This window comes from Seriola lalandi, unplaced genomic scaffold (genome assembly GCF_002814215.2).
Source record: "Seriola lalandi dorsalis isolate HSWRI2012SDOR001 ecotype SW California unplaced genomic scaffold, Sedor1 jcf7180002054866, whole genome shotgun sequence".
In the NCBI taxonomy this organism is placed as follows: Eukaryota; Metazoa; Chordata; class Actinopteri; order Carangiformes; family Carangidae; genus Seriola; species Seriola lalandi.
Window position 1 is genome coordinate 687,619 of NW_019525419.1, and position 27,506 is coordinate 715,124.

The 27,506-nt window shown below is 40.6% G+C and overlaps 2 protein-coding genes across 4 annotated transcripts in view; both read right to left on the reverse strand.

Moving 5' to 3' along the window:
- Positions 1-5,592, reverse strand: part of pik3r2 (phosphoinositide-3-kinase, regulatory subunit 2 (beta)) — a 36,262-nt gene extending 30,670 nt beyond the window's left edge. Inside the window, exon 1 of the mRNA XM_023428096.2 lies at positions 5,358-5,592. The gene's annotated coding sequence lies outside the window, so the exon portion shown is untranslated. The remainder of the gene's footprint in view (positions 1-5,357) is intronic.
- A 655-nt stretch (positions 5,593-6,247) lies between these two features.
- mast3a (microtubule associated serine/threonine kinase 3a) overlaps positions 6,248-27,506 on the reverse strand; it is a 29,701-nt gene continuing 8,442 nt past the window's right edge. For 2 of the 3 annotated variants that reach the window (XM_023428102.2, XM_023428101.2), the window contains 24 exons: positions 26,073-26,093; positions 25,809-25,887; positions 22,250-22,407; positions 19,550-19,625; positions 19,062-19,271; positions 17,752-17,853; positions 17,205-17,337; positions 16,439-16,524; positions 16,019-16,104; positions 15,514-15,722; positions 15,173-15,311; positions 14,761-14,893; positions 14,491-14,656; positions 14,223-14,324; positions 13,247-13,369; positions 12,935-13,047; positions 12,591-12,772; positions 12,176-12,297; positions 11,892-12,080; positions 11,246-11,469; positions 10,676-10,798; positions 10,312-10,448; positions 9,788-9,972; positions 6,248-9,682 (listed from right to left, as the gene is read on the reverse strand). In XM_023428102.2, the coding sequence (XP_023283870.1) occupies positions 8,814-9,682; positions 9,788-9,972; positions 10,312-10,448; positions 10,676-10,798; positions 11,246-11,469; positions 11,892-12,080; positions 12,176-12,297; positions 12,591-12,772; positions 12,935-13,047; positions 13,247-13,369; positions 14,223-14,324; positions 14,491-14,656; positions 14,761-14,893; positions 15,173-15,311; positions 15,514-15,722; positions 16,019-16,104; positions 16,439-16,524; positions 17,205-17,337; positions 17,752-17,853; positions 19,062-19,271; positions 19,550-19,625; positions 22,250-22,407; positions 25,809-25,887; positions 26,073-26,093 (3,967 nt within the window). In that variant the 3' untranslated portion in view covers positions 6,248-8,813. The remainder of the gene's footprint in view (positions 9,683-9,787; positions 9,973-10,311; positions 10,449-10,675; positions 10,799-11,245; positions 11,470-11,891; positions 12,081-12,175; positions 12,298-12,590; positions 12,773-12,934; positions 13,048-13,246; positions 13,370-14,222; positions 14,325-14,490; positions 14,657-14,760; positions 14,894-15,172; positions 15,312-15,513; positions 15,723-16,018; positions 16,105-16,438; positions 16,525-17,204; positions 17,338-17,751; positions 17,854-19,061; positions 19,272-19,549; positions 19,626-22,249; positions 22,408-25,808; positions 25,888-26,072; positions 26,094-27,506) is intronic. The other variant, XM_023428103.2, reaches the window with a different exon arrangement.

Below are 27,506 nucleotides of genomic sequence, written 5' to 3' on the forward strand. Positions count from 1 at the left end.
CCTCTCTCCACCTGCTCTTCACCCCCCCCACCTCTCCCAAACACAGAGTCCTGCCTCCAACTGTCAACCCCCCCATCCGCAGCCAGCGAAAAAGTCCAGTCGTTTTTCCAGTTGCCATGTTTTATTTGTTTATAGTCGAAGCGCTGCTGCAGAAAAGAAGCAAAAACAAGACGAAGACAGAGTAGAAGAAAAAGCAGAGCAAACGGAGCGCTCTTATTCAGTAATCCTTTTTTACTGTTTAGTTCCAAGGCAGAGAAAGTCGTGCGAGGTGAGAGAAGAGTCATCTCTGTGACAGTCCTGGTCTCATACTGTTGTAGTAGCTCACAGTTCAAGGCAGCAGCACCAGTTGGCAAGCTCAGCGTCACTGGATCCATCCCTTTTTTTTTTTTTTTTTTTTAAAAAAAGACTTTTTATTCAGTCAGAGCAGAGAGCGACAGAAAGCAGTGAAAAAAACAGTGAGACTGAGAGACGGAGCACTTTGCTATCAGCAGAGTCCAAACGGCTGAGGGAGACCACAGGAAAATAATTAATGAATAGGCAGCAAGTAACTCACTGTTGCTAGAGAGAGGGAAAGCTTATCCTGCACTCTGATTGGCTGCTGCTCTGGCCATGTGCTCCCCAGTCACCAAAGAAGCCGGGCAAATCAAGGAAATGTTCTAATATTAGAAAATGTATCTAGGCAGTGATCAAACATCTGACCCAAACAACTCCACCTTTTCCCACGCACTTGACTTTTTTCATCTGTGCAGCCTTGAAGATTCTTCAATCACCGTGATGAAATGATTGTTTAAATTAAATGAAACTGCCACAGGATAATGATGAGAAACATAACATGGACAAACTGAAGGCTGAGTGTGATTGGAGAGAGTCATGTTGAAGTCGGGCGAAGGGATTAAAGGAGATATTTGTTTTTCTGACATAATGTGGTGATTATTTGCTCAAAAATCATGACAAATAATGACAAAAATTAACTCAAAAGGGCTGGAATTATACCGAAGTAATCCGATATCTAGTAAATAAGTAACATCTATTCATTATACAGATTAATTAAAAGACACAATACACACAATACTTCCAGAGTAACTATAAGTTATTATTCTTATGATTTCATACTTGTTATTTCAGACATTTCACTGTGGGGAAAGCAAGACCCCGATTGAACTAAAATTGCATCTAGCCTTTACTGTGCTGTCTGCAGACATCGAATGACTCTTGATGCGTTTAGTCAGCCAGTGGAGCTCTGACCTGTTCATTAAACACCAGTAATAATGTAAACTGGCAAATAAGCTATTCAGAGCATCACTAACACAGTCGAGTGATAACGAGCTACTGTCACTGCTTGTAGACCAATAAATATGACTTGAACCAAAAGATTTCTTCACTGTGGGTCTCTAATATTCATATGAAAAATGTGAGGTAGTTCGTTAGGACGTATAAATAAATAATTAGCTGATTAACCGATTTGTTGTTGAGCAGAAACTTAACTGCTAATTTTTGAAAACAATGAATTGCTTAAAATTTTTTTTTCAAGGAAAAATGCCAAACATCTGATGATTCCAGTTTGTGTAATGTGAGTATTTGATGCTTTGATCTGTTTTATATGATGGAAATCTTTGATAAAATAATATGGTTTGGTTTTGGAAGGCTAATCCAACAAAACAAAAAACGGGAGGATGTCACCTGAGACTGAGAATCACATTTTTCATGAAGTCCAATAACAGCCCTACTCTATATTATGTAGACGTGTAACAAGATATTAGGATGACCAATGCTGGTTAAACCATCTACCACGTTATATGTAATTTTATTTTGATATGATGTTGATATGGCATGTTGTTAATATGACAATAAATAATTTTTAATTAATTTCGAGAAAATCAATTGAAAAACTGTCAATGGATTAAAAAAAAAAAAAAAAACAACCCAGAAACTGTATGTTTTTCAGCTGATCCAGTAAATGAAATACTGACCCTTGCAGATCAAGGTAAAGGTTACATATAATGTAGAGAAAACTACAGATATTTAAGTGACACCTACCACAGTATAAATGCTATGGGAAAATCTCTGATGGTAAATTCATTGATTGACCATATGTATTGTCCTATCGACCATCAACACAACACATCATTATACAATTAATGTAATCATATTAATATAGCCCGTCCAATACCGAGTTTTGAGGCCAATATTGATATCGATATTTGGAAGTTTTAAAAAATGTGATGATGAAAATTTGGCCGATATATAATTTTCTTTAACATTATCTCATAACAAACAATCTAGATACAGATCCCTTTGATTTTTTACTGCGATGTTTTAAAAAACAAACTTGTCAGTGCTCTCTGGTGGAAACTTTGTAACTTGTTAGTTATTGGCCAACATAAACGCCAATACTGATATATGTGCAATAACCTAATATCAGTCAATACACTGGCACAGCAGGTTTTCCATCTTCACTTACTATATATTAAATAACCTACACGAAACAAACCTGAATATATGTTTGCTAATAATTTCCCGTCCATCTATCAGCCAGCGATCTGCTACCAATGCAGATGAACAAGTTTCTCTGTAGACCTGAGGGAGTGTTCATCTTTTACTTTTCACTCCACCACATTGTCAATTGTGACTTTTTTTTTTGTGCGTTTCATCAACAGTCACATCTCTATGTAGGTCAGTGTAAAATTTTGTGAACCCATAATTTTCACCATATCTATGAAAGCTTGAAGGGAAACATGCCTTGGCAAATCCAGTCCAAATATCGGCAGCAGCTCACCCCACGGCTGCATGTAACGATTTTTCATGAAGAGCTGAAGAGTTGATGAGTTTAACAATGTAGTCTTAAACCGTCTTTATAAAAGGATAAAAAAAACAAAACGTGAGGCTGCACATTGTTGCAAGTCTCGGAGACACTGTTTATGGATTTCACATGGACCAGTTTCCTGTTGTTCTGAGACAAATAAATGCAGTGTACAAAGTTCAGACATTAACATGGACACAGTTATTTCTTTAAAGTTTGTTTATGCATTGGCCCTTTGCGGCCCTGCTGGTGAGGAGCTGACTACAGAGCCACCACGCATGCAGCCTGGCCTCGGGCCATCTGTCCACATGGAAATGAAAAATCTACTGCGCCACAGGCAGGGAGGACGAGCCAACAACACAGAAGCTTGTGAGGACTTATTTTTCAGCCTACAACAGGGGATTAGGAGTTTTATAATTCAAGTTACTTTCACCTGAATTCTATCTGTCCTTAATGAAGCTGAAAAGCTGACTTTGCTAAATAGAAACATCTGCTACAAAGATTATGCAGCACTGAGACGACACTGTTCTGCAAAGTCAACTGTGCCACAAGGCTCTGTTAATTAATGACGACTTACTGTATTTATCAGAAGATGTGAAATGGGGGCTGTTCCACACCTCAGATGGTTAAAAAAAATGCTACTTTAAGTCAATGCGATCACAATGTTGAATTGACTGCGACAAAGAAAGAAAAATCTGATAAACCTCCAAAGTCTGCACCACTTGAAAATAGCATGAGCCTTTTTTTGCTGTGTAGTTTGCATGTGGTCGTTAGTTAAGCTCATACTTTCACCCAGATTATTGCATTTCTCTTGGTTTTTAAAACATATACCTATGTGCCCTGCACAAGTTAAATATAAATATATAAAACTGCACATCAACTTCTCCATAACCAATTCTATTACATCAAACATAAAAATGTGTCGGTGACATACAGTGGTCTCAATCGCAACACGCACCAATGACTGTGTACTAATAGTCAAATACTTATGACATTGTGACACAGAAAGATTATCAAGGAACCAGTTTTACTTGCTTGGTAATGTGATAATACAAATTAAGTAGCAATTACAGCAAATTTATTTAACTTGACAGTCAATGGGTGCATTTGTCTCGTTTCCAGTCTGTCATTTTACATTCTGATACTATAAAAATATTTTATGCTCTGAACCTTTTTACTGGATCATAGAAATAAGCAGAGGAAAATCAGTCAACATGTCACTGACATGGTCTCAACAACCATGAAGGTGGCAGGTTCAGAATCCAAATAGGCTCATTTATCTCCCTGGAGAGTTAAGAAAGCCGTTCTTTGGTAAATTATCAGATGCTTGGTTTTTCTTTGGTACAAATCTCAGCTGAGAGTCTCCAGCACGTTCAGTGTAGTCATGCCTAAACTGGCCTTAAAGCCGTATTCTGTTGCTATTTTGATCAAATAACACCATTTCAGTTTAACTGGGTCCCCCAGCTGAAGGACATATAACAAAAAATAAATGACACAGCTGTACTGCGTCAGGTGGAACTTGAAGTTAGCTTACATTTTTTTTATTCAGCCCCTCTGAGAAGTGACACTTGGCATTTTGCGAAGCTCCACTTCTTTTGGAAGTTTTAATGCAACAAGCCCTGCAAGTCATTCAGAGCATTTTAAGACATTTAGAGAAAGAATGGAGGCTTTTGCCACAAGTCATGCTTCACACTGATAAAGCAGCATAATGGAGGATTGACATTTGGTTGCATAATACTGGATTCAGTAATTACAAGAGGAGGGGGGTAGGGAGGAGGGGGGTGTCTCCACACTGTTTAGTGGCACCTCTTATTATGAAAGTGGCACAATTTCCATTAACTCCTTGATGCATGCTAAATACTCAAACCAGGGACATAACACACATCATGTCAGGCCCTCAGCTATGTGAGGCCTCCACACTGCATGGCCGCCTGCAGTCTGCAGTCAATGTAAAGGCACTATTATAGTGTACCACATACTACCAGTGTTGTACACAGGGACATAGCAACGTTTGACTTGTAACTTTTGCAGTGCAACTTTTTCAATTTTAACATCTAAAACATTTGAATTTTAGCATGAAGCTACACAGAAAAACAACAACAACAACTCTAAACTCGGAGGTTTAAATGCATTAAGTGTCAACTTCAGGAGCTACTAGCCTGTAAAAGTCGTCTTTATCACATTCATATCAGGAGTAAACAACAAACTCAAACAATAATTAACTAATTCGAGCCTAAAGCAACTTAAAACAAAATAAATGTTAATGTTACAGTAACTTAACGGACATTTGATACACGTCAACTGTCGACAAGCGCGAGCCTCGAGCAACATGCTGCACGAATAAAAAAATCGCTCTTTGGTGCAATGTGTTCAGCGCAAAACATACACAAAACAAACACGGGGAAAAAATCTTGAGTTTAAACTTTAAAAAGTAAGGCACAAGTCAACAGCATGGAGCTGCGTGCGGAGAGCACACTTGCAGCGCTTCCACCATTTTCCAGTACAGTGGCTGCTGCCTTGCTGTACTGGAAATGTGCAATAACTTGGAAAAACTCACCCGCGGATATTTCTTGACTCTTCTCACTTTTGGCTGCGGCGCTTTAACACTTTAACAAGTTAAGAGACCAGAGTCCGTGTGGCGCCTTATCTGCGGACGATGCCTCCTCGGTGTGCACTGAACTTCCAGCAAACCCCTCCGTTCACTTCTTACTTCGCCTTCTTGCTCTCGCTCTTTCTTTCTTTTCCCGTCCTTAACTCCCTGCTCCCTCACACAGCCATTTTCCAGCTCAGCACGGCGCAGGGAAGGAGAGTGCGTGGGAACTAATATGAAGAGAGCGGAAAGTGACGAACCCGAGCGGAAAAATCCGAACGATTAGTGAGGGGTCACCGAATGGCCTCGGCCCATGATGGAAATTTGAACCTGACGGATCTTAAGCTTTGAGGCTGCTTTTTTTTCTCCCCCCCCCAAAACCGTATACTTTAAGCTCTGTTTTACTGCAAAGACTCCAGTTCATATGAAAAAGGAAAATTGCTCAACCACATGTTAAATCCGTGTCTAATCCCATGTTAGGTTACATAGGGATATCTTCTCATACTGAGTAACAGCCCCATTTTTATACAACCCACATCTGACTTTTCTCAAAGCTTAAATTCCTTCATCATCTAAACTACTCATCTATATCTATATCTTGCTGTGAGGCTGGTTTATTATCAACAAGGAGAAACAGTAAAAGTCTGGATTTCATTTGTGTGTTTTGTCAGCGAGTTAAATATTTATCTTTTCTGGTGTATTATTACTCCAGAGGAGAATCAGTATTATATAAGTGACTAGATCATGTAGCCTGCTACACCTGATCATCAATACACTGAACAAAGATTATGATTGTATGTGGTTACAGTTATTGTGTAAACATTGTTGTATGGGGGACAGAAGAAAATTACAAACACTTTGTAGTCTTGGACTTTCCAGTCCTCTTCATTTATTTCAAGCACTGTTAAGACAATAGAAAAACAGACAATGTCACACCAGTCTGCACCAGATACCCACATGTTAAGAATTTCACAAAGGCCAGTTTGTCATTCGGTGACAAGGGGGTTGAGTAGGGAGCAACAACTTTTAACACACAACCACGCTAAAACAAGCGTGGCAAATATGGAGTATGACAGCTGAGCACCCATGTGAAGACATGAAGTTTATCACACACACACGCGCACACACACACGGAGGCAAAAAGAGAGATGAGGAGTTCCTTGTGATGCTTCATTTTGACGTGTGGTAAACCGCTGGTATGGACTGGTGCTGAGCTCTCCACAAAATAAAGTCTTAATTTAAAAAAGTATAACATGAAGATACAACTTAAGGTCAAGAGATACAATGACAGTTTGGTAGTGATGCAAAATAAAAAGATTAAATTCTACGAACATACCAAGATGTATATATTGCATCAGAAATTCAATGATAAATCCCACACAGACATGTTTTTTTTTACCTAAATTACAATGAACAAATGTGTAACTTCTACTTTGAACCAGAACAGTCTATAACCATTATTCAAGGATTATTAATTCCCACAAGTTCCTTCTACTTTGCAAAACACTACCATGTGTGTGTTCATTAAACTGAGAACACAAGACACACTTTTTTCTGTGTAACAAGTGAAACTGGAAGCATTTTTGGTTGTTGATCCAAACAGTTCCTGAATGAAAACAAAAAAATAACAGTTTCAAAATGGGAACAAGATACAAATTAAGGAATACATAGCTGAATACCAATTCCCATATGTTCATATCTCCTCCCTCACTTTAAAGCTCAAAATCAGTGACTCAAATTCAAGAATTCAAGGCCTATCCAATGAGATTAATGACTTCAATCTTAAAAAAAAAAAAAAAATCCCCAAATGTGATGTAAAATTGTGGGGAAATTGTACTGGGATGTGTACTATGCACAATCATTTGAAGTTGATCACAAGAGGAGATTAAGACCACACCACATAAGTGGCATTACACATTATTTCTGAGTCCATCTACCCATACAAGGTCACTTTCAAAAAACACCACCGACAGCTGCTATAAGGTCCACCATTGTTTATACAATATACATCAACAGCATAGGTTATTAGTACTGCAACAAGACTGTTTCCATATCAAAATATACAAAAGGAGATCACCTGGACTCATTCCTTCATCCATTCAGCGCTTTTGCTTGAATTCTGCCATTCCCTGTCATTCATTTTTTCCCATAATAATTTAACAAAAAACCATGATAAGTCTACACACATATTTGCACTAAAATGTAAACATTCATTCATAATACACATTAAAAAAAAAAACAGCTATGGAGCCAGTTTTGTTTGTTGCATCCACTGTACAATATTTGAATCACACAGAGAAAGAGATCGTCCTGGAATATAAATCTAACTGTCTACGGCTACAACGACTTGTGCAAACACTTGAGCTAGACTAGGTTTGTAAGGAGCTGGACGGAGGTTTGACTCAACAAGGTATTAGAAGACAGAGACAGCAGCTTGGTTTCCAAAGGTAGTTGCAAAGCTTTATCTACACACCTGTATGTTGATCAGGTTATGGTTTAAACCATTGCTAGAGGAGTGCCAGCACTTGCGCTTTTTTTTTTTGTACAGGAGAGACAGCAAGTGGAGGTAAAGCCCATGCATGCATGAAGCTTTTTTATATGTTTTTTTATGTACAACTACAGTACCTCTTTTAAATGGTTCCTATGGCTAAACCATGCTTTGGCACCAGCGCTAGACTTTTCTGTTGTTGTTATTTTGTCCTTTAAAATATTTATACAAAGTCTGCGTTCAGAATCGATGAGTCTAAATGTTCACCACCACAAATTCTATGTTAAATTTCTTCTGAGAGGCAGCACAGAATATCTTTTCAAATTTTACAATACGTTATATGTTGCAGGACAGACACTATAGGTTTCTTTCAAAGACTCAATCTGAACACAAATCAACACCCAGTTCTAGACAGGCATTGTGGTATATAAAAATGAAACATGGTACAATATTGACTGACTTAACCTCCTCTATTCTGCACCTACTGTGAAACTACACTGAGTTTTGTTGCGTGGCTTTTTCTTTTGTGCAATTCCTGAAATAAGAACAGCTGAAGCATCCAAGGCATTTTCATCAACTAAAAAAACAAGATGAGCATAAAAAGTCATAAATAAGTTTCTTCATTTTAAACAAAAAATATTTACAAAGTATGTCAGTTACTGTTGCCACAGTGATTTGAGAACTGAGAGAGAAAACAAGCAACTTGGAAGTAAACACAGTTTGGCAGTCATTATTCTGTTAACAGTGTTGCAGGATGCATATATTACTGAAAAAAATCAATTTGAAATTGTTCTTCCTTCTTCTAGCAGTTGCTTATGATGATTTTGGGTCACAGTTTTCTGGACACACATGCAAGGCCTTCAAATGTAAGTACAGTAGCAGGTCAAAGACTTCGCTTCACTTTGTTGACCTATTATCCCTGGCAAAGTGAAAAACTAAAACCCTGCTTTGTCTTTTGACTTGGCTTTCTGCTGTGTTGTTGTACCCTGTGATCCTCTTCCTTCCAACTTCACACCGGATTCTGCCTGGACTGAGTTGATCCAGGATGCCTTGAATGCCTTCGGCTGCATGACAGGAATCGTGGGGCTTGGTGTCACCTCTCTCTCCTCCGAGTCATCAAAACACACTTCCTGCACGGCCTCCTGTTTCTTGAAGGAGTCCCTGCGCTCTGACAGAGCCAGCTTCCTCATCACCACGACCTCTTTGGAGTGGTGGTTGCCGCCACGGTGTTGTGGCGAGGCAGTAATGCGATGATGCTCGCTGCCTCCGCTGGCTGTGTCCTGGTGGCCTCTCTGCCCTCCAATGTACAAACCCTGACGGCCGTGCTCACCGACACACACGAACCCAGTGGCAGTGTCCCCCTCCATGTCCTCCAGCCCCTCCCCCTCAGACAGAGGAACCTCCATGGTGTGGCGTCGGGTGCTGTAGGCCTTCCTTTCTGCGTGGTACCCCCCAGTCATCTTGTCTCCTGTCAGCTTCTCTGCTGATTGGACCCTCTTGAGGAGCGGTGAGCGTGGTGGTTCTGCACTGCGGGGACGCACAGAATGGCGGGCGATAGTGGGAGGGGACAATGTTTTGCCATGGAAACCCTGCAGGGACTTGGGGTGACTGGGGAGGCAGGATGGAGAGCACTGGGGAGAGAGAGGCTGAGGAGGTGGGATACAGGCCAGCGGTGAAGGAGGAATACTGCTGGTGGACTTGCAGCGGCCAGCTTTGGTGTAGCGACCCAAAACATGTAGGGAGCTGGGGCGGGCCTGTGGCACAGGTGAGTTAGGGGAGCTGGAGCAGGGAGAGGAACTTGAATCTGATATAAGGAGAGAGATAAAATTGTATTTTTCCTCCAGAAAACGACAACCACAAAATACAGATCGGCTACACTCTACAAGTGATACAAGGCATCCTCACTTACCTCCAGAGTGGTCAGGAGCAGGGGAGCGACACGGTGTGGAAGGCCCAGGAGAGAGAGACTGTGTGGGGGAACCAGAGAGGCTGTCACTAGACGACTGGTGGAACCCTGAAGAGAAGCTACGACTGCTCTGCATGGGCGGAGGAGGCGTATGCTTAGACAACTTCTTCAAGATGCTCCGTCGTCTGCTGCAAAAGAAAAACGTGGGTGTCAGATCTGTGTTTAGTTTATAGCACTGTTCTTTCCTTTAACCTTTTCCATGCTTACTCAAGTACAAAGCACCTCTTGTTGAGCAAAAAAAGACAACTTCCATAAACTAAGATCCATTCAACTATGTTTCATATAACTGGAATTTTGATGATTAGAGTATTCATGTGTCATAAATGTCTAATTTAATTATAGAAGTGTTTAAGTGTTATAACTACAAAAAAGGAAAGAAAAGTGAAGTCTATCTGAATTCGAATATTAAGTTTCAGAAAGTAGCTCAAAAAGTCAAACAGTAACGACTTCATTCTCCCTGCATGCACCTGTCCTGTCCGTCCTTCTTCTTGCTCTTCTTGCTGCGCCGGGCCATCTTGGCCTTGTAGCTCGCCTTTCTGGCAGGGCCCACCTTGATGGAAGTGTTCTCCAGTGCAGTCGTCTGCAAGGTCACCCTGTTGCCACTCTGTTTAAAACAGATTGTAAATATAAACACCTATCTACAAGGCAGGAGAAGAGCCACAGAATGACATGTTATCACTGTCAGAGAGTACGCTTAAGAACGAGGCCGTACATTAAGATTTTTACATACTAAAAAGACATTGCGGATATTATCTGTGCTTATCAATATACAATTTGTGAATAGAAAAAAAAAAGTAAATTCAAGCCGTCCTCATCAACAAGATCTCTCACCTTGAGCAGGAGCTCCACCACCTCAGTGTGGACGAGTCCCTGGACTGACTCCCCGTTGACATGAGTGATGAGGTCACCGGCCCTCAATCCTGCCTCGTGTGCTGGACTGCCCTCCTCAACACACTGTGGACACAAAGACACACAACCTCAGATCCAAATTACTGGTCAAGCAACCATCTAATCAGCTGTTACCACTGTAGACAATGTTTCACTTAATTATAATAATCAATGTTTTCATTTTATTTACACAGAGAAAATACAAATAGGAGACAAATACGAATTCTAACACATTCATCAACGGCATTAGACAAGTCAAAATGCTTCCATAAAAACTATAAAACACAGAGCTGATTCGGCACAATCATAAAATCTCTATAGTGTTCGCCTGTTATTGAATGTTGACCATGACAACTGCGCATAACTGTTTTTACCCTTATACTGACTGTTTAATATGTCATTTGTAGAATTCAACATGTTGCGTAGTAATAATAACACTCGACATTTGTTGAATATATTGAATTTTCATACGTGATTAACACCACCAGCTACACCTGAGATAAGGACACATACCCAGACCATGTGGTGGACAGTGTAGACATCACTGTCTCCCATGTAGACCCTGATAGCTCGCAGAGCGAAGCCAAACCTCTTCCCAGAGCTGTGGATGACCACAGGAGGCCTCAGGCAGCTGATGTTGACACACAGGTCCCGGCTGGGAGACGAGTCTCTGGATGAGGGGTTGGACGACAGGGACAAGGAAGATTTGGGGCTCGTGGGAGGACCCGCTGAGTCGTCTGGATCAGGAAAGGAAAATGATTAGAAAGATCATCAATTGAGTGTTTATAGATAGTATGTACTTCTACTTTTGCGCATTCAATTTCATACCATTTAGTATTTAATAAAAACTACTTCTACCAAACTACCATAATAATAATCCTACAAACAGAGGTTATTCCACTATGTATGACTCTTCAAGGTAAAAGAGTGATCTTGGGCACAGTATAAATATTTATGGTTTGTGTGATTCGTGTACATATCACACAGGATCAGGCTGTAGAGGGCACTGTAAACAAATGAATAGTCTTAGCAAATGTAGTCAAATTACAGTTGTTCCTATAAAAGACTTCATTAAGAAACAATTATGGCTGAAATTTGACAAACAACTGAATCTACATCCATTTTGTTTACATGTACAGATAATTATCATCCTGTCTACCTGGGGTGATGATGAGAGAGAGGCCAGAGACAGAGGCAGACTTTGGGACTTTGCCAGCTGGGGATCTGGGTTTCTCTGGGGTCTCCAGCTGGTGGGCAATGCGTCGGGACGCCCCTCTCCTGAACGACGGTCTGGTGCCTGTGCTGTTGCTCCGGAGACGAATGCGGCGCAGGTTGGAAACCATCCCGTCTACAATCATGAAGCAAAGAGTGTCAGCACTGGTGTTGCAATTGCAAAATAAAAGGAGACAACACTAAACAGAGATCTGCGTTTGTCAGTCTTACCCTCCTCTTCTGCAGAGATGGAGAAGCGAGGCATGATGTCAAGGCTCTGGGTGCTGTTCATCACCAGCGGGCTGGCACTGCGCTCTGACTGGGAGGAACTGGATGAAGCACGAGGACGCAGACTGCAAAAGGAAACACTAGATGAGGCAGTGAACACACAGCCAGGAAGTCAGAGCATACTGAGGACAATCATATAAACACACTTAAAAACTCCACACCAAAAGGATCAGACCTGGGTGTGGCTGTTAACCAGTCATATTACACCAAGGTTTCATCGGTATTTCATGAAAAGAGAGGGAATATTCCATTTCCATCTCACGTTTCATAAAATCTGGAGTAAGAAAAGCAAGGAGGACTGTGTTTTTTTCCCTCTCATAACAAGGACATCACTCTCTCTGGTGTGTCATGCTCTCACCTCCCCCTGTGTCCATCTGCCCTTCTGTCTCCACTAGCCAAGTGTTTGTGCCCATCGCCAGGGGAAAGGACTCCCCTGCCCTCCCACCGCTCCTCCTTCTCCTCGCTGTGGCTTCGCTCCGATGACGACAGGCTCTGGTTGGACGGCGTGGAGGTGGACAGGTGCTCTGTGCTGCTGTACACCTAGAGGTTATACAGAGAGTGTGGTGAATCCTTGCTCTCCTTTTGTTATGTACAGATGCACAACAATTTGGTATTCTATATCAAGGGCTTCACGTATGCCTTTGAATAGTGTACAGCAGTGGAGGTTGTGTGAGGATCTGCAAGCGGAGCCAGAAGAAATACCTTGCTGAAGCGGTGGGCCACAGAGGAGAACTGTCGCAGCTCCAAAGAGGATTCATCATCGTTGGTTTCATCATCGTCATCTGAACCCAGATGACAGTAGCGCTCTGATCGGGCTGTAGGGATCACAATGACAGTGCAATAAAAAATTTTAAATTGATGACATTGTTTTTATCCTAAATTAAATTGCTAAGAGGCATCACCCTGAAATCAGGGCCTGCCTGCCTGCCTCCAAAATAAAATAAAAAAAATTCTGACATCCTTTTTCCGAGGTGTGTCTAGCTTTGTCTGTGTACCCTGTGTAAATCCACATACTGTCAAAGTAACTGGTGTCCTCTTCAGTCTCTAGTTGAGGTATGAATTCAGCTTTCTGCCTCAGGAGCCCGTTCCAGTCCAGACCCAGGAAGAACAGATGCATCTTCACTTCAGTGGTTCCACCTGGAGAATAAATAAGACGAGAGGGAGAGATTGATATGTCGAGCCTGATTTACAGCTACTCCTCCCCCAAAACGTGAGGAGTGGCTCCCTTGATACCATAATATATGTATGTTCCTTTGTTGGGAAAACATTGAGCTCAATGATTAGAATGTTTTACTCTAGAGCTGCAACTAACAATTATTCTCATCAACATTAATCTGACAATTATTTTTCTCAATTAGTGGTCTGTTCTATAAAATATCAGAAGAAAAAAAAATGAAAATCACAGTATCCTACAGCACAAGCTGCTGTCATCGAATGTCTTGTTTATTCCAACCCAACGTCCAAAAACCAAAAATATTCAATTTGCTAAGACCAAGAAAAACAGTAAATCCTCGCATTTGAGAATCTGGAAACATCAAATGTTCAATATTTCTGCTTGAAAAATTACTGAAACTATTAACTGATTAACAAAATAGTTGCTCACTCATAATGTTGCCTTATTAACACTGTCTTCCATTATGAACTGTACATGGGTTGGGCAATTCATCAAATAAAGCTACAAAAGTGGCGTGAACTGTCCGCAGCAGAGCTGAGATGTGCTTTATACTGTAGGTGACAGTGCCATTTTAAGTGTTTTTAAAACTTTACATTTCCCCTCATCTGACTTGTACTGACTCTCCTTTTCCAGTGAGATGCCTCATGTCAGCACTCGCCTCAAAACTGAACAGGTAACAGTGACAAGAAAATCTGTATGTGCCTCCTCTTGGCCAGCAGATGGTCACAGTGCTGAGCAAACCTGGGACCCAGCAGGCTCTAACTCCAGAGAGCCTTGTCCACCCACCCACCCACCATCAGTCACGCTGCCACCAACCTGTTCCCAGACGCTCCAGAGGACTTTGTCTCAGCAGTCTGGTGATAAGGTCCTGAGCATCAGCTGGCAGAGCATCCTCCCCGTCTGGCCAGATGATCTCATCTGGACAAAGAAGCACACACCAGTAATTTAATGACAGGATTTAAATTTATCTGTACATAAACTGAAAGTGATGACTTCATTTCTCAAGACAAAAATATACAAAAAGTTAAACCTGTATAGAAAAGCTAACAATAACAATGCAACAATAAATGTGACGATCTCTTACCATTAACCACCTGACCGAAAAGCTGTTCTGGTGTGTCTCCAAAGAAAGGCACACAGCCCACTAGGAACTCATAGAGGATAATGCCCATGGCCCACCAGTCCACAGGCTTTCCATAGCCTTGCCTCAGGATCACCTCTGGAGCAATGTACTCTGGAGTCCCACACACCTGTAGAGAGAAAAAACACAAGAAGAGAGGAATTGATGTTAGTTAAAGTCATAAATGCAACAGATAGAAGAGATGAAGAGAAGATGAGATGATAAGAGACAAACCTGTTTGTCAATGAACTCTCTGGTGTCTTTCTCAATGTGTCCTTCATACAAGTTGGTGGTCATGTTCATCAGACCAATCTTTGACAATCCAAAGTCTGTCAGCTTAATGTGTCCCAAGGAGGTGATTAACAAACTACAAAGGACGGAAAACACAAAGATGTTTAATGTTACATCAAACGCTAACCAAATCATAAATCTCAGATGCAATAAAAAAACCATCAAAGGTTGAATGTCTCAGAAAATTATGCTCCAACTTCAGAAGGATTGGAAGTCTTTAAAAAAAAAATGATGGCAAGTCTTAAAATGATGAAAGCTTTAAGGAAACTAGGCGCTGCCTGAAAGGAAAGATAGAAGGAATGAAAAATGTGAAATGTGTGGGATTGTTCTCTTTTGTGACTGGCTGGAGACTCACTTGTCAGGCTTGAGGTCTCTGTGTACGATGCCGTAGTTGTGAAGGTATTCCAACGCCAGGACAGTCTCTGCGAAATACATCCGCGCCATGTCCACAGGCAGCGGGCCAATGTTCTTCAATAGGTTCGCACAGTCCCCACCTTGAAGTACAAAAGATGCCAACATGATGGAAACTTTCAGATCAGATTCTTTTTGTAGGCTTTTATGAGAGTGAAAAAAGTGGAAAACCAGATTAAATATGCATTTCATAGTTTTAGAGAGCCCAGTCCCTGGAAACTTAACATTTAATGGGAAGACATAACACCTTAATGAGTACTCCTCTAACATCCAAACCAACCCTACCTTCCACATACTCCATGACCATGCAGAGGTGCCTCCGTGTCTCAAATGAGCAGAACATAGAAACCACGAATGGGTTTTCAGCAAAGGTTAGGATGTCTCGCTCCACAAACACCTGCTGGATCTGGTTCCTTAGAATCAGGTTCTGCCGGTTGATCTTCTTCATGGCAAAACGTTGCCGGGTGTCCTTGTGGCGCACCAGAAACACGGCCCTGCGTGGGAGGACGAAGAGAAGAGGAAATAAGGAATATTAAGTAAAATGAGGTGAGGAGGGGAGATGAATTGAGAGATTTAATTAAAAAGATGAGGAACCATGCGCATCACTTACTGATGCACAGAAGTTCAGACTTGACATAAAATCGCCCAAATAAATTCTCAGTGTAAACACAAAAATACAATGAAAACAAATCCTCATTTTGGTTTCTTTTCTGCTTTTATTGGGCACTCCGTGGTGTCCACAAAGAGACTGAGTCAGTCGAATGCAAACAAAGAAGTCTGTCTTACTCACCCATAGGCGCCATTGCTAATGAGCTTGATAGTCTCAAAGTCACTCTCCAGTGGTTTCCTACGAGGAGGGGTGCAGGCTGCTCGGCTCTGAATCACACACGTCCAAAAAAAAAGGGATGGAAAATAACAGGAACTTAACTGCTGCATTACTGCTGAAAAGCATGACTCCGTGCACTTCATGACTGCATTGTGATAATGTGATGGATTTTTGTCTGCCTGTATAAACAAGTGCTGCATTCATCACTTAAAACTGTATCTATCCCAGCAACCTCCTTCAGTGTTGTTTCGCTCTCCCTCATAACATTTTATATTCCTTCAGTACAACTTCCACTGCCTTCAAGATTCCTCCAACCACCACTGTTTATTCTGTCAAACCCAAAGTCAATTGACTGTGTCTTGGCTGTTCAGTGTTAGTTTCTACCTGTGTAGGTGTGGTCTCTCCAGTGTCATCAGTCTCTCTGCTGGCCGACCTGTGACTTGGGCTGGTCTGCTCCAGATGGACCATCTCTGTAACAGCATCAGACACGCAGATCAATCTCAACTTACATAAGCTCCAATGAGGACAATGAATGTTTATTCAACTGTCTGCAATGATTCTAATTCACTTATGATGCTTCATAAAACAAAATCACCTGTCACTGTATTCATTGAATATTTCTTGGCAGATTTTTTTATGTGATTCGTTTATAATGTGCCAGCTCAGTGTAATGATTAATGTTGGACTGCATAGGGAGGACGCTCTACTCTGCAGGATATCACTGTGGAGAGCAGTGTCGATGTGCAGTCCAGTAGAGGAAGTGTTTTGATATTCTCATCAAATAGAGCAAAGACACAACCTGCTTGACTGGAACGGGAAGGATTAAGCAGTGCAACAACTTATACTGGGGGAAAATAAAGGGAAACTGAACACAAGGTGCCGATATTATCTTTTATCAGTTCTTCACGTAAGATTTTGCTTCATGTGATTTTGTTGCGGTATAATGGTGAAAATTGATTTTAATAAAAAGAATGCACAACAGAATGTTTTTTTCAATAGCCGTACACTTGAGGAAAGTAAACACTGTAACATGATAAGGTAATGCTCTAATTATGACGGCAACAATAATATTACACTAATTCAACTGAGAGAAAAAATTTTAAAATGCCTAGATAGATGGAGCAGACAAAATAATAAGTCAGTGCTGCACCTTCCAGGGGATCCCTGGTGAGGCCGAGCTGGCTGACGATGTATCTGGGAATATCAGTCTTGATGCCGTGGCCCACTTTGGCTTGACCTTCTGCAGCTTCCAAACGTTGGTAAAACTCCTCTGGATCAAACTCCTGGAGAAAAAAGATATAGGACGTCTTGTGATTTCATAGCATCTTTATATATTGTATGGCTTTTGTAAAACAAAACAAAAAAAGGCCCTGATTTCTAAGAGAGAGTACAAAGTGTTAAACAGGAAATAATTAAAAAGAAAAGCTGCAAACTATGCGCCGGGAATAAAACAGGAAACACATGTTGCAGCGCCTGGAAACGCATTTTTCTAGTATGATCCAATAAAGTAAACAAGATAATATGTACCATGCAAAATGAATGTTATTGCAACAAACATCCAGTCCTCATCGATAGACATAATAAACTATCATTACTACAGCATATCATCAGTGTATGTGAGTCACCTGTCATACCTGCATTTGACGGGACACTGCGTGTGTTCAATAATCACTACTTTGTCTGCAAATGATTCTTACCAGACACTCCAGGAGCCTGGCAGGCCTGGAAATGATGATGAGAATCTTCTTGACCAGTTTGGTGATGATGGTCACCTCCTCGCTCTCTGAACGCTCATACGCCTGATCAGGAAAGGACAAAGGATGATGGATTATTACTGTAACTTAATCCAATTGGCATAAGCCATGAGGCAGCACAGCTCACCCACTGAGGCTCTCTGCACTTTGCTCTGGCTCACATTATTTTTAGCATCCATTTCATCTTCTTACATTATCTGTTGTTGATTCAAGGGACTGTGACTGGTATTTAGATATATTGCATCAATGCTTGTTTCTGCTCGCTGCCTTGGCAGATTAATAAATAATAGTAAACACTTGCGAACACATTTTTTATTATCTCCTTGTCTCCATATCTTACTCTTACATTGCCTTGCCTTGGTCAAACAGCAGGTACCGAATCTGAGCACAGAGGCGGTGAAAGAGTGATGTCAGTCAGAGTTCAGGTTAGTCAGCTGATAATTTGTAACCAGCTCCATGTCTTACCCTGTCAAACCTGCTACAAGATTTGTAAGTTCCATTATGAAACAACAACTATAAATCCAGAGGAAAACTAGTAAGCACATGGATAAATTAAAACATTTTAATATGTGACCATAAGGAACTATTTTCTTTAAATAAACTGTTTCTAAGCTGGGAAATTATTTTCTGGGCCAAGATGAAAACATAATTACAGAAGTGTGGTTTAGTTGAAATTATAGACAAAAAAATAGCTATCCCTTTTTGACCGTAGGCTACTAAGGATACTGGATGAACATTTAAAAAGCACTTGATTGACTTTGTTAACTGTGGCACTATTATAAATGAACTCAATGTTAAATTATCCAACTTTCTGAGTAAAAAGAGAAAGTCATTTGCGGTCTGAGTCTGCAGCAGAAGCAGTAATCTATTTCGCAGGAAGCAGCATTTGCTGCAGTAAAATTGTTGGCAGAAATGTTACGTAATAAATCATTACATAATCAAACACTTGACCACTGCACAGATATATGTAATAATGCAAAATGACAACGCCATTACTTGCCAATGAACTGGAATCGGCACCAAATGAGAACCAGTCACACAGGCAATTTCAATTCAATGTTCCCTGTGCAGCTACAGATGAGCATGCAATGTTCCAGAAGGCTACCAACAATCAGAAATCCACTAGCACTCAATTAAAAGAAAACAAACTTGGCTGAATGGCTGAACTATCAAGAAAGTGAACAAAATTATGAGTGTATTTCTTGAAGTCAGATGAAAAAACATTTATTGAAGATAAAAAAAAAAACACCTACCTCATGCAGCAACTTCTCCAGCTTCTCTTGTAGCTCCACAAAGTACCTGGAGGTGACCAGGCCTTTCTGGGACTTGTCCAGACAGTCTCTGGCGAGCTCCACCAGCTGGTGCTGAATGAATCCCAGCACACCATCGGCCAGGGGCAGAGCAGTGCCTGGGGAACACTCTTCAATTATGTCAAGCAGCCGACCCTCCATCTGGGCTGTCGCCTGGGAAACAACCGAGATGGAAGACTTCATTTAAAACATTGACAGCAGTATTGTATTAAGAATTTATTTAAATCCCATCGGTGAATGGCTCAAGATTTTGACTTTGCAAGGAGAATTAAAATCTCCTGTCTTGGTTTCCATGTGTAAAAGAATCTCCTGCACACATTTGTAGATCGTTCTTTTGCTTGCAGATACATCAGCAACATTGAAGATGTTTAGTTAATACAGGTCAGAGAGAGAGGGGGCCAGAAAAAAGGCCAGAAAAGCACCAACTATACCTTAGGAAAACGTTCTTTGTAGACATGATTCATCATGACAATCTCATTGTCAAATATTCCACAGGTCCGTCCAGGGCTGGATGAGAACCAGGCAAAAAAGATAAAAACAGAAAAATAGATCAGAAATACTATATAACTACAAATACCATTCAATACTTTTGCACAGATAAAGTGCAAAAATCCATCCATAAAATAATTTATGGATGCGAAATCTGAATCATATAAAATCAACAGAAGTGATTTTCAAACTGATCTGGGGATGGAAAGACTAAAGAAGGAAGAGGCCTGTCTAACAGAAGCAAGTTTAAAGTTAAGTAATTGGTCTTTTAAAATCAATAATGTTGCAGTGGAAGCTGTAAAATAATGTCAACCACAAAATATGTTATTAGAGATACAAAACATCTATGAATTTCTTGAGTGTAAATTACAACTGAAAGTGTTTACTGCCACCCCAAGTCGTAAACACAGCATGTTCGAAAATGACACTAATGTGATTCCGATCAGGTTCTCATCTGCAGTATCCATGACCACATCTGTTGTGTGCACAGGGCTTCAGTTACGAGAGGGCACCTTTTAAACTGTCCATACACATTACAAATCAATGAACTGTCATCACAAATGTTAAAAATAGCAACCCTGTGTGCCCCTATACATCACATACTACAAATAACAATATCAACATGTGACAAGCACTTTACTATTTCTGGGTAACCATAACAGTTGCACATGCAGTGTGGTTTTATTTGAGGGCATTAGCAACCGTTAACCCCTTGAGAACTATTTGAGGGCAATAAGAAATGCTTTACACACCCACTGGAGCTATTTTGGAGGAACAGGACTCTTGTCAGTCATCTATTTCCATAATCCATGCGTGCAGAATATTTTATGTGCTTTAACAGCATTACGAAAGTCAATTACATTAATTTAATAAGCTACGCAGTCCAACAGTTCAGCAGGTAGAGTTTTCTCTCTGGTGTAACTGTTAAACAGTTTGTGGAATCTCATGTTTTATCTGTGAACAACCAGTTAGCCAGCAGTCACATTAACAAACCAGCTGAAAGAAAATGCTGGAGAAGTATTTTTGTTGTTTTTAATGTTTTGTTGTTGTTTATTCAATAATAATGATAATGACCTCCTTGTACACAAGTCTTGACTGTAACCTGTCACCTTTCAATAGAAAACAACCACTACTGCATACCTGGAACAGTAACCATATGTAGAGTGCCCACCTCAGTATACACTTTATCCATGTGTGTGCGTTTTATTTGTGTTTACAGTATGTGTGAGTATGTGGCGAGGGCAGGAACATGTCACTGAAAAAACAACCACATCAAGATGTGCCATGTGCATAAAAGTCTCCAGCAACCTCACAACTCCCCACCACCACAGCTATTTAGAGGGCTTGTTTGATGAGGAAATACTAGATTCTAATCCAAGGGATTACCAGTAACCAGCGCAGAGGCTTTTTCCAGAACCACATAAAATAATTATTCCACCATATTCAAATCCTCCAAGCCGGTATTTCAATATTTATAACCATACATGAAAGATGCCAAGGACATTAGGCCTACTTTTATCAATTGGGGACTGAGCAACAATCTTACCAAATGTGGCATTACTTATTTACGTTTCTGTTTACAGCTCTGCTAATAAGTAGCACACTGACGCTATCTGTGGGCTTTTCAATTGCTGCAGGGCTGCTAGCTGTTAATTTTGTCTCTCATAAAAATGATTTTAAATCTATCTTTGGGTAAGCAACTGTGTAATAGAGGGAAGTTTACACGAGGTAGGGTGATTATATGCCTTGAGCTTGTGGAGGTGGTAGGCTTTATATGAGCTGCACAGCTAGCAACTTCAATTAGTGCTGCAGAATTTTCCAAGCACAGTGGAGGAACAGCAGTGCGGGGTCACATTGCAGTTATAGTTAGGCATATATCTGAGCTAGGCCAAAAAAAATGACAAGTAAATGTTTGCTAATAGGAAAATTCTACCAACAGAGAAGAAACTTTGGTTCAATAATGAAAAATACAATTGTTAGTATTTACTTTTTTCCAATTACTTTTGTATTATTCACACTTGTGGCAGTAATGTTCAACAGGTTCACTATTTAGTTCTCTACTGACCCACAAGCTTAACTGAGTTGTTTAAACTAGAGACGTCAGCTGTGCTAACTAGCTAACCAACCCAGCTAACACAAAAGCATTTGACTGAATTTTAGCCACACTAACACAAGTGAAGTTAGAGGTTTTAGTTGAACCATGAGCAACTCCTCCACTTCTGTTGTGCACTGCATTGTTGTGCAGTTTCCATTGTCCATCAAGACCACTCTTATAAAGAGAAGAAAGCATTTTGCAGTGTAATCACACTAGTTATTGTAAATCTCATCATAATAGTATGTAATATATTAAATCATTATTTTTAATATTTATTTCACAAATTAACATTAGAAGGTGAGCTTAGTTCCACCTCAGACCTCATGACATCTCTCTTCTCTCATGCCCAACATTCATTTCAACATGAACCTGAACTAAAACCTCAAGGAGGAGAGCTGTGGCTCTTTGCTTCTACCCACTCAAATCAAACTAGTCTGTTCGATTATCTCTTCTTCCGGTGCAGTACAGTGTTATGCAAATGTTTGTGTAATGAGAGCAAACGGTCCATACATCTGGATGGTATAGTTGTTGTATGATTCCAAGCTACCTGAGACTACGTGAGCGGAGCCTGACAGGGGGTGAGGCGTGTGCTCCTTCTTCATCTGCCACACTCTCCGTACTCCGGAAATGTTTGAACAGGAAGTGGAGATCATCTTGTGTGGGCTGGAAGGGCAACTGGTGCAATAACTCCTGGGAAGAAGAGGACTGGGAGGGAAAAGCACACAAGGGAGAGAGAGAAGTGGGATTGTACAGAGAAACAGAAAAGTGGGAAAGAAGAATTAGAATGAATTTTAAATGTGTGATAAACACAGTCAACTAGGGAATGTTCAAACACCATTTATTTCCTACTTTTGTTTACACATTTGTTTCTATGTCAGGTTTTGCTTCTGCAGCTTTGATGATACAACATCCTGTGTTAAAAGACTTCCTCTGATAAGAGTCACACCACTGTTCTCTCAGATTCACTCATTATCCTTTTAATACTCTGAGTCTTAAAGGCTTTCATGTTCTAGCATAGACCTGAATTAGATGTAACACTCAACAAGGTCATGCTGAGAAAGGCTGCAGTAATGTAAAACATCATCAATCTCTTTTCACTTTTAAAAAAAAGGGACTCTGAGATTTAGTGTTCTGCTCCCCTGAAGCAGGATTTTGTCTTTCCTGCTGCAGCATGCCCTGCAGAAGGAAGCAACAGCTGTTGTGTTGGCCATGCATGCATTCGATTTCTCTTTCCAAGCCAAAATGTGTAACATGCAGCCTGGAATTTATAGAAAACTCCCATCTGGCTGGGATCTTCTGTTTCACCGGAGGAAGAGGAAAGGAGAAAAGCATAACAAAGGGAAAAAGTGAAAGGACAACAGAGAGAAAAAGAAACAGAAAGAAAGCATGAAAGAGCAAGGAAGAAACAGAAAATAAGGGATATAAAGGGGGGGGGCAAGATACCCTGAGGAGGAAACTAGAGACATGTCAGAACCGAGCGAGAGCAGTATAAAGACCTCACTGACAGCCAGCCTGAAAGGGGCATTGTGTGAGGAAGGCTGACCTCACCATCTCCAAGCCATGTGGTCGGCCATACAAAATTACAGTCGTGACAGAGGAGCTGGGTATTGTTTTTCTACAACCAAAGGCAGCTCCAGTAATGACTTTGAAGACAAAATCTCAAGATAATCACCATAGAAACCCTCAACAAATAACTGATGGGTGTAGCTGGGCAACTCAACGGGCTCCCTGCGTTTGACTTTTCCTGAAAGAGACAGTGAAACGCTGTACAGTCCCTTCTCATTTGTGATGTCACACAGGAAAAAGAAACCATGCTTTTCATCAAGACCTGTGTTATTTTAGTGATTAGACTTATTATTCCTGTACTTTCCCTCAGTCGAAAGGGGCTACGCACAGTACAAGCAAAATCATTTTGGTATGAAGTCATTTATTTAATAAGGACGGTCACATGGTAAAACATTAACTATACTGTATGTCTTTCCAACTACTGAGAATTTTTTTTAATCTCTCTTTAGTTCCACCACAAACACTAAGTTTATTGTTGAATTTAGCCAGAAAAATGCATAATATTGAGAAAAATCTTATTTTAATTTTTACATATATAAAACCGTGCATTTTTAACCATAGCTGTTTCATTTCAGGAAAACCTCAAAAAGGAAAGGCATCTAAGGATTCATTCCTATTTCCTCTCCGCAGTGGAAAGTGTGATAAAAGGCAGATGATGGAGGGATGCATCATCATTGGATGTATCCTGTTATGGCTGAGTCATTAAATGATACAACATCCAGTTCCAGTCAGCGGTTTTGTGTAAATCAACTGCTGCTGAGAGTATGGTCGAACAGACAGTCGTGTAATACTGTTTTCCATCTGCCCCTGAGAATGTACTCACAGTGTCTTTATACAAAGGTGTCAGGTATTCAAACAAGTTAAATTTAAATGCTCTACGGTTGCCACGAGGTCCATGTTAAGTAATAATGATTGAAAATCTTTTGAACCACCTGTAGACTTGAAAAGTGGTTGTAAAAAATTTCAGTTTGTGTCTTCACCATGAACAGAGGCTGTCGTCAGCTGGGATTCATGAGTGATTCTAACAGAGACTAGTTTTGAAAGCAGAAAAAAATTATGAAAACATTCAAAGAAAAAAAACTCCTGCTGCATAATCCACTTCTCTGTCATCCACTGGATCGTTAGTAAATTTTGAAGCACTTGTATTTTTGCCAAAATATGGCTCTATACTTTGCTTCTGTCTCGATCATCACATCACAGATGACCCTGTCGAGGTGGTGATCCAGGCCCCGAACAGCCTGGCAGCAGTGCAGAAATATTCCCTTCTGAAGTATTTGAGTAAGCCTCACCCTTCTAACCAATCAGAGAAGGCCAAAGTCAGGGGTGGAAGCTGCCGATCAATACGTGAACACGCTTTTGATCTACTCCTCTTCTCGCACCAAGGCTTCAAGCTGGTATTAGCTGCTGGAAGACATTTATGCCTGACAGGCAAGATCCCGCGTTAGCTGAGACAGCGAACAAGACAAAAATGCAGGTGAAGGGCTGGGAGGAGTGTAACAGAGCAGGGAGAGGAAGGGGTGTGAGCAGCGGATCAGTTTGTGCTTCGAGTCTCATGCTTGTGCTAGCTTTCCAGAACTTGCATATTCTAGCTTTAACTGCAGAAGTCACATTTCTGAAACATTTACATGCAAATAAAAATGCTTTTTGAGATTTAATAAGGTTTCATTTTCACAGTAGGGAAAACGTCCCCTATCATTCAGCCAACATCACTGTTAGTCTTAAAACATCCATGGGTAATATCTAATTGCTTAATGAAAGTATGAGAACAGTGGAACAAACAAAATAACACAGGGAACGATATAGGAACACACATAAAATGAGACTTATGTGTATGAATCTATTGCCCCAGTGCATGCTGGGAGGGTTCCCAACACAACTACTCCATATAACATGATCAATACTAAGCCAATCGTTTTTTCAATCTATTAATTTTGGCTTTATTTCAAAATAAGCGCACACAATATAACCTTATCCTGGATTAACATATCAAGCCTCAATGTAGCCTGAATTAGTCAAGCCATATCTGAAGAACAGGGTCTAGGCGTGTGTGTGCATTAGTTTGCATATGTTTTAACATCCTTACAAATCTCTCACAGAACAGTTTCAATTCTACCAGGGGTGATAGATTTTTCAAGAAGCATCACTTTAAACTCCTATAATACAAGCCGAATCTGAAAGACCTTGCTTTAGATTACACTTCATCTAAAATACAGTCCAGGCGCAGAGTACTTTTATAAAGCAATTCACACCATAAGGGGTGTATTATAAATCAACAACCATTTATAGGCAGATTCATATCCTTGGAACACCAACACTAATGTTATTGGATTTAAAGTTCTGTCAGTCAGCGCCATAAGTTCACAAGACACCACGGCGCTGTAAATAGAGTGATACACAGGAAGCTAAATGCTCCCATGGCAGTGGTCTCGAAAGATGCTGAATATTTGACCAAGGAAAGAGACAAGCCTTACGGAGGATGGTGATTACAGGAAGACAAGAGAAGAGGAAGACACTGAAATACAGAAATAGACTCAGCTTACAGATACTGATGAACTGGGTGCATTGGTGCAGTATCCAGACGAGGGAACTGATGCCACAGACCACCTTCGCCCATCCGCTCTGCAGAGACAAAACAGTGGCACACTGCTCAGTGGTCGCTTTCTATTGTAAATAAAACCTACATGTCCTGATGACTCACTCGAATCTTCAGTTTCACCTTTTTATACCTGCAAATCTCATTTTAATAAAATAAAAAAAAATCTTCGCATGCAAGTTTGAAGACGGATAGCTTGTCATTTTCTTACCTTTCAGTGCGGGCCAGTTGGCTACACAAATGTAAAAAAGAGGAAGACACAAAAGGGGAAGGAGAGAGATGCAGAGAAGAAGAGGGGCAGGGTGAGACACAAAGTGAGAAAGAAAATACAGCATTTAATTATAGTGACAGAGTAAGTCTGCCTGTCAGTTACAGTTCTGTTTTCACTGTCAGACTCTCAGCCAGTGGTGGTCTGCTGATGCTGAAGAAGACCTGCCAAACTGCTATCATTCTGCAGCACTGACAGCCACAGACACTTAGCTTGTGACTCATTACACACACACAAACAAAATACACAGCTAAACAGTGCAGACATATACAAGCACCCAGCCAGACTGCCACTACACACAGAAAACCTCAACCTTTATGTGTGAAATTTCCACTTGTAACAGTGCCTCTATCGCCATTGTCCCCCTACTTTTCCATCCAATATGACACTCTGGGGACGTGGCCCAGTTTCTTTCACTGATTCAATCTGTGGTGACAAGGATGGTCAAATGTTTTCTCACAGAAACCAACTCTTGGGGACATGTAGCTAAACCAGAGGTGACACAATGAAATTGGATGGTTCTGCTCTGAGATCTGAGGATTAGTGAAGTGTATTAGACGTGTGTATTTTCTCATCTGGTCTATATCTGATATGTATGCTATCCATTATGTGTCATTAAAATCTTTACTACTGATGCTAGCTTGTTGTATTAAGGCCCTTCAAGGCTTAAGGGGCTAGAAGTTAAGATTAAAAACAAGGTTTTAAATTGATGTTAGAATCGATGCCTGCGGTGTAAAGGGAAAAAACTATTGTCGGCCGAAGTGTTGGCAATCCTCACTTCCCAAGGTTAAAAAAAAGCATATTTAATGGTGAAGAGGGAGCTGCAACTAAACGATTATGCCTCACCCATGGGACAGTTCCTGACCACGTTTTTCCTTCATTTGCATTAAAATACTTTTTTTATTCTTTGCATGGACGCAAGATATTATGTGCCTGGATATTCCATGTTTACATGAAAAAATAATTGCACAAACAGCAGAGCTATACAGCTTGTGTGAATAACAAATAAACCCAGTGGAGTTCTCAAAAGTGCAGTCACAGCATCTGTCTACACACTGGCAGCTTAAAAAGTCTCAATAAATTTAGATGAGTCATGCAGGCTCGTGCAAGGCGTTTCTATCAGGAGACATCCCTTCTCTGTCCCTGAGCTTATGGTGCAATATGCTATACTGCACTGCAACATTAAATGCTTATTCATAACACGACAGTTCAGACAAGCAGCATATACATTTAAAGTACATAGACACATTCTTGAAGTTTCTACGCATGTATAATTGTAACCATCTCCTTTAGAAAGAACCAACATGCTGCTGTTTTTATCCCATAATCTCCCAACAAACAAGTCAATAACACACTATTTTCTGCTACCGGACCAGG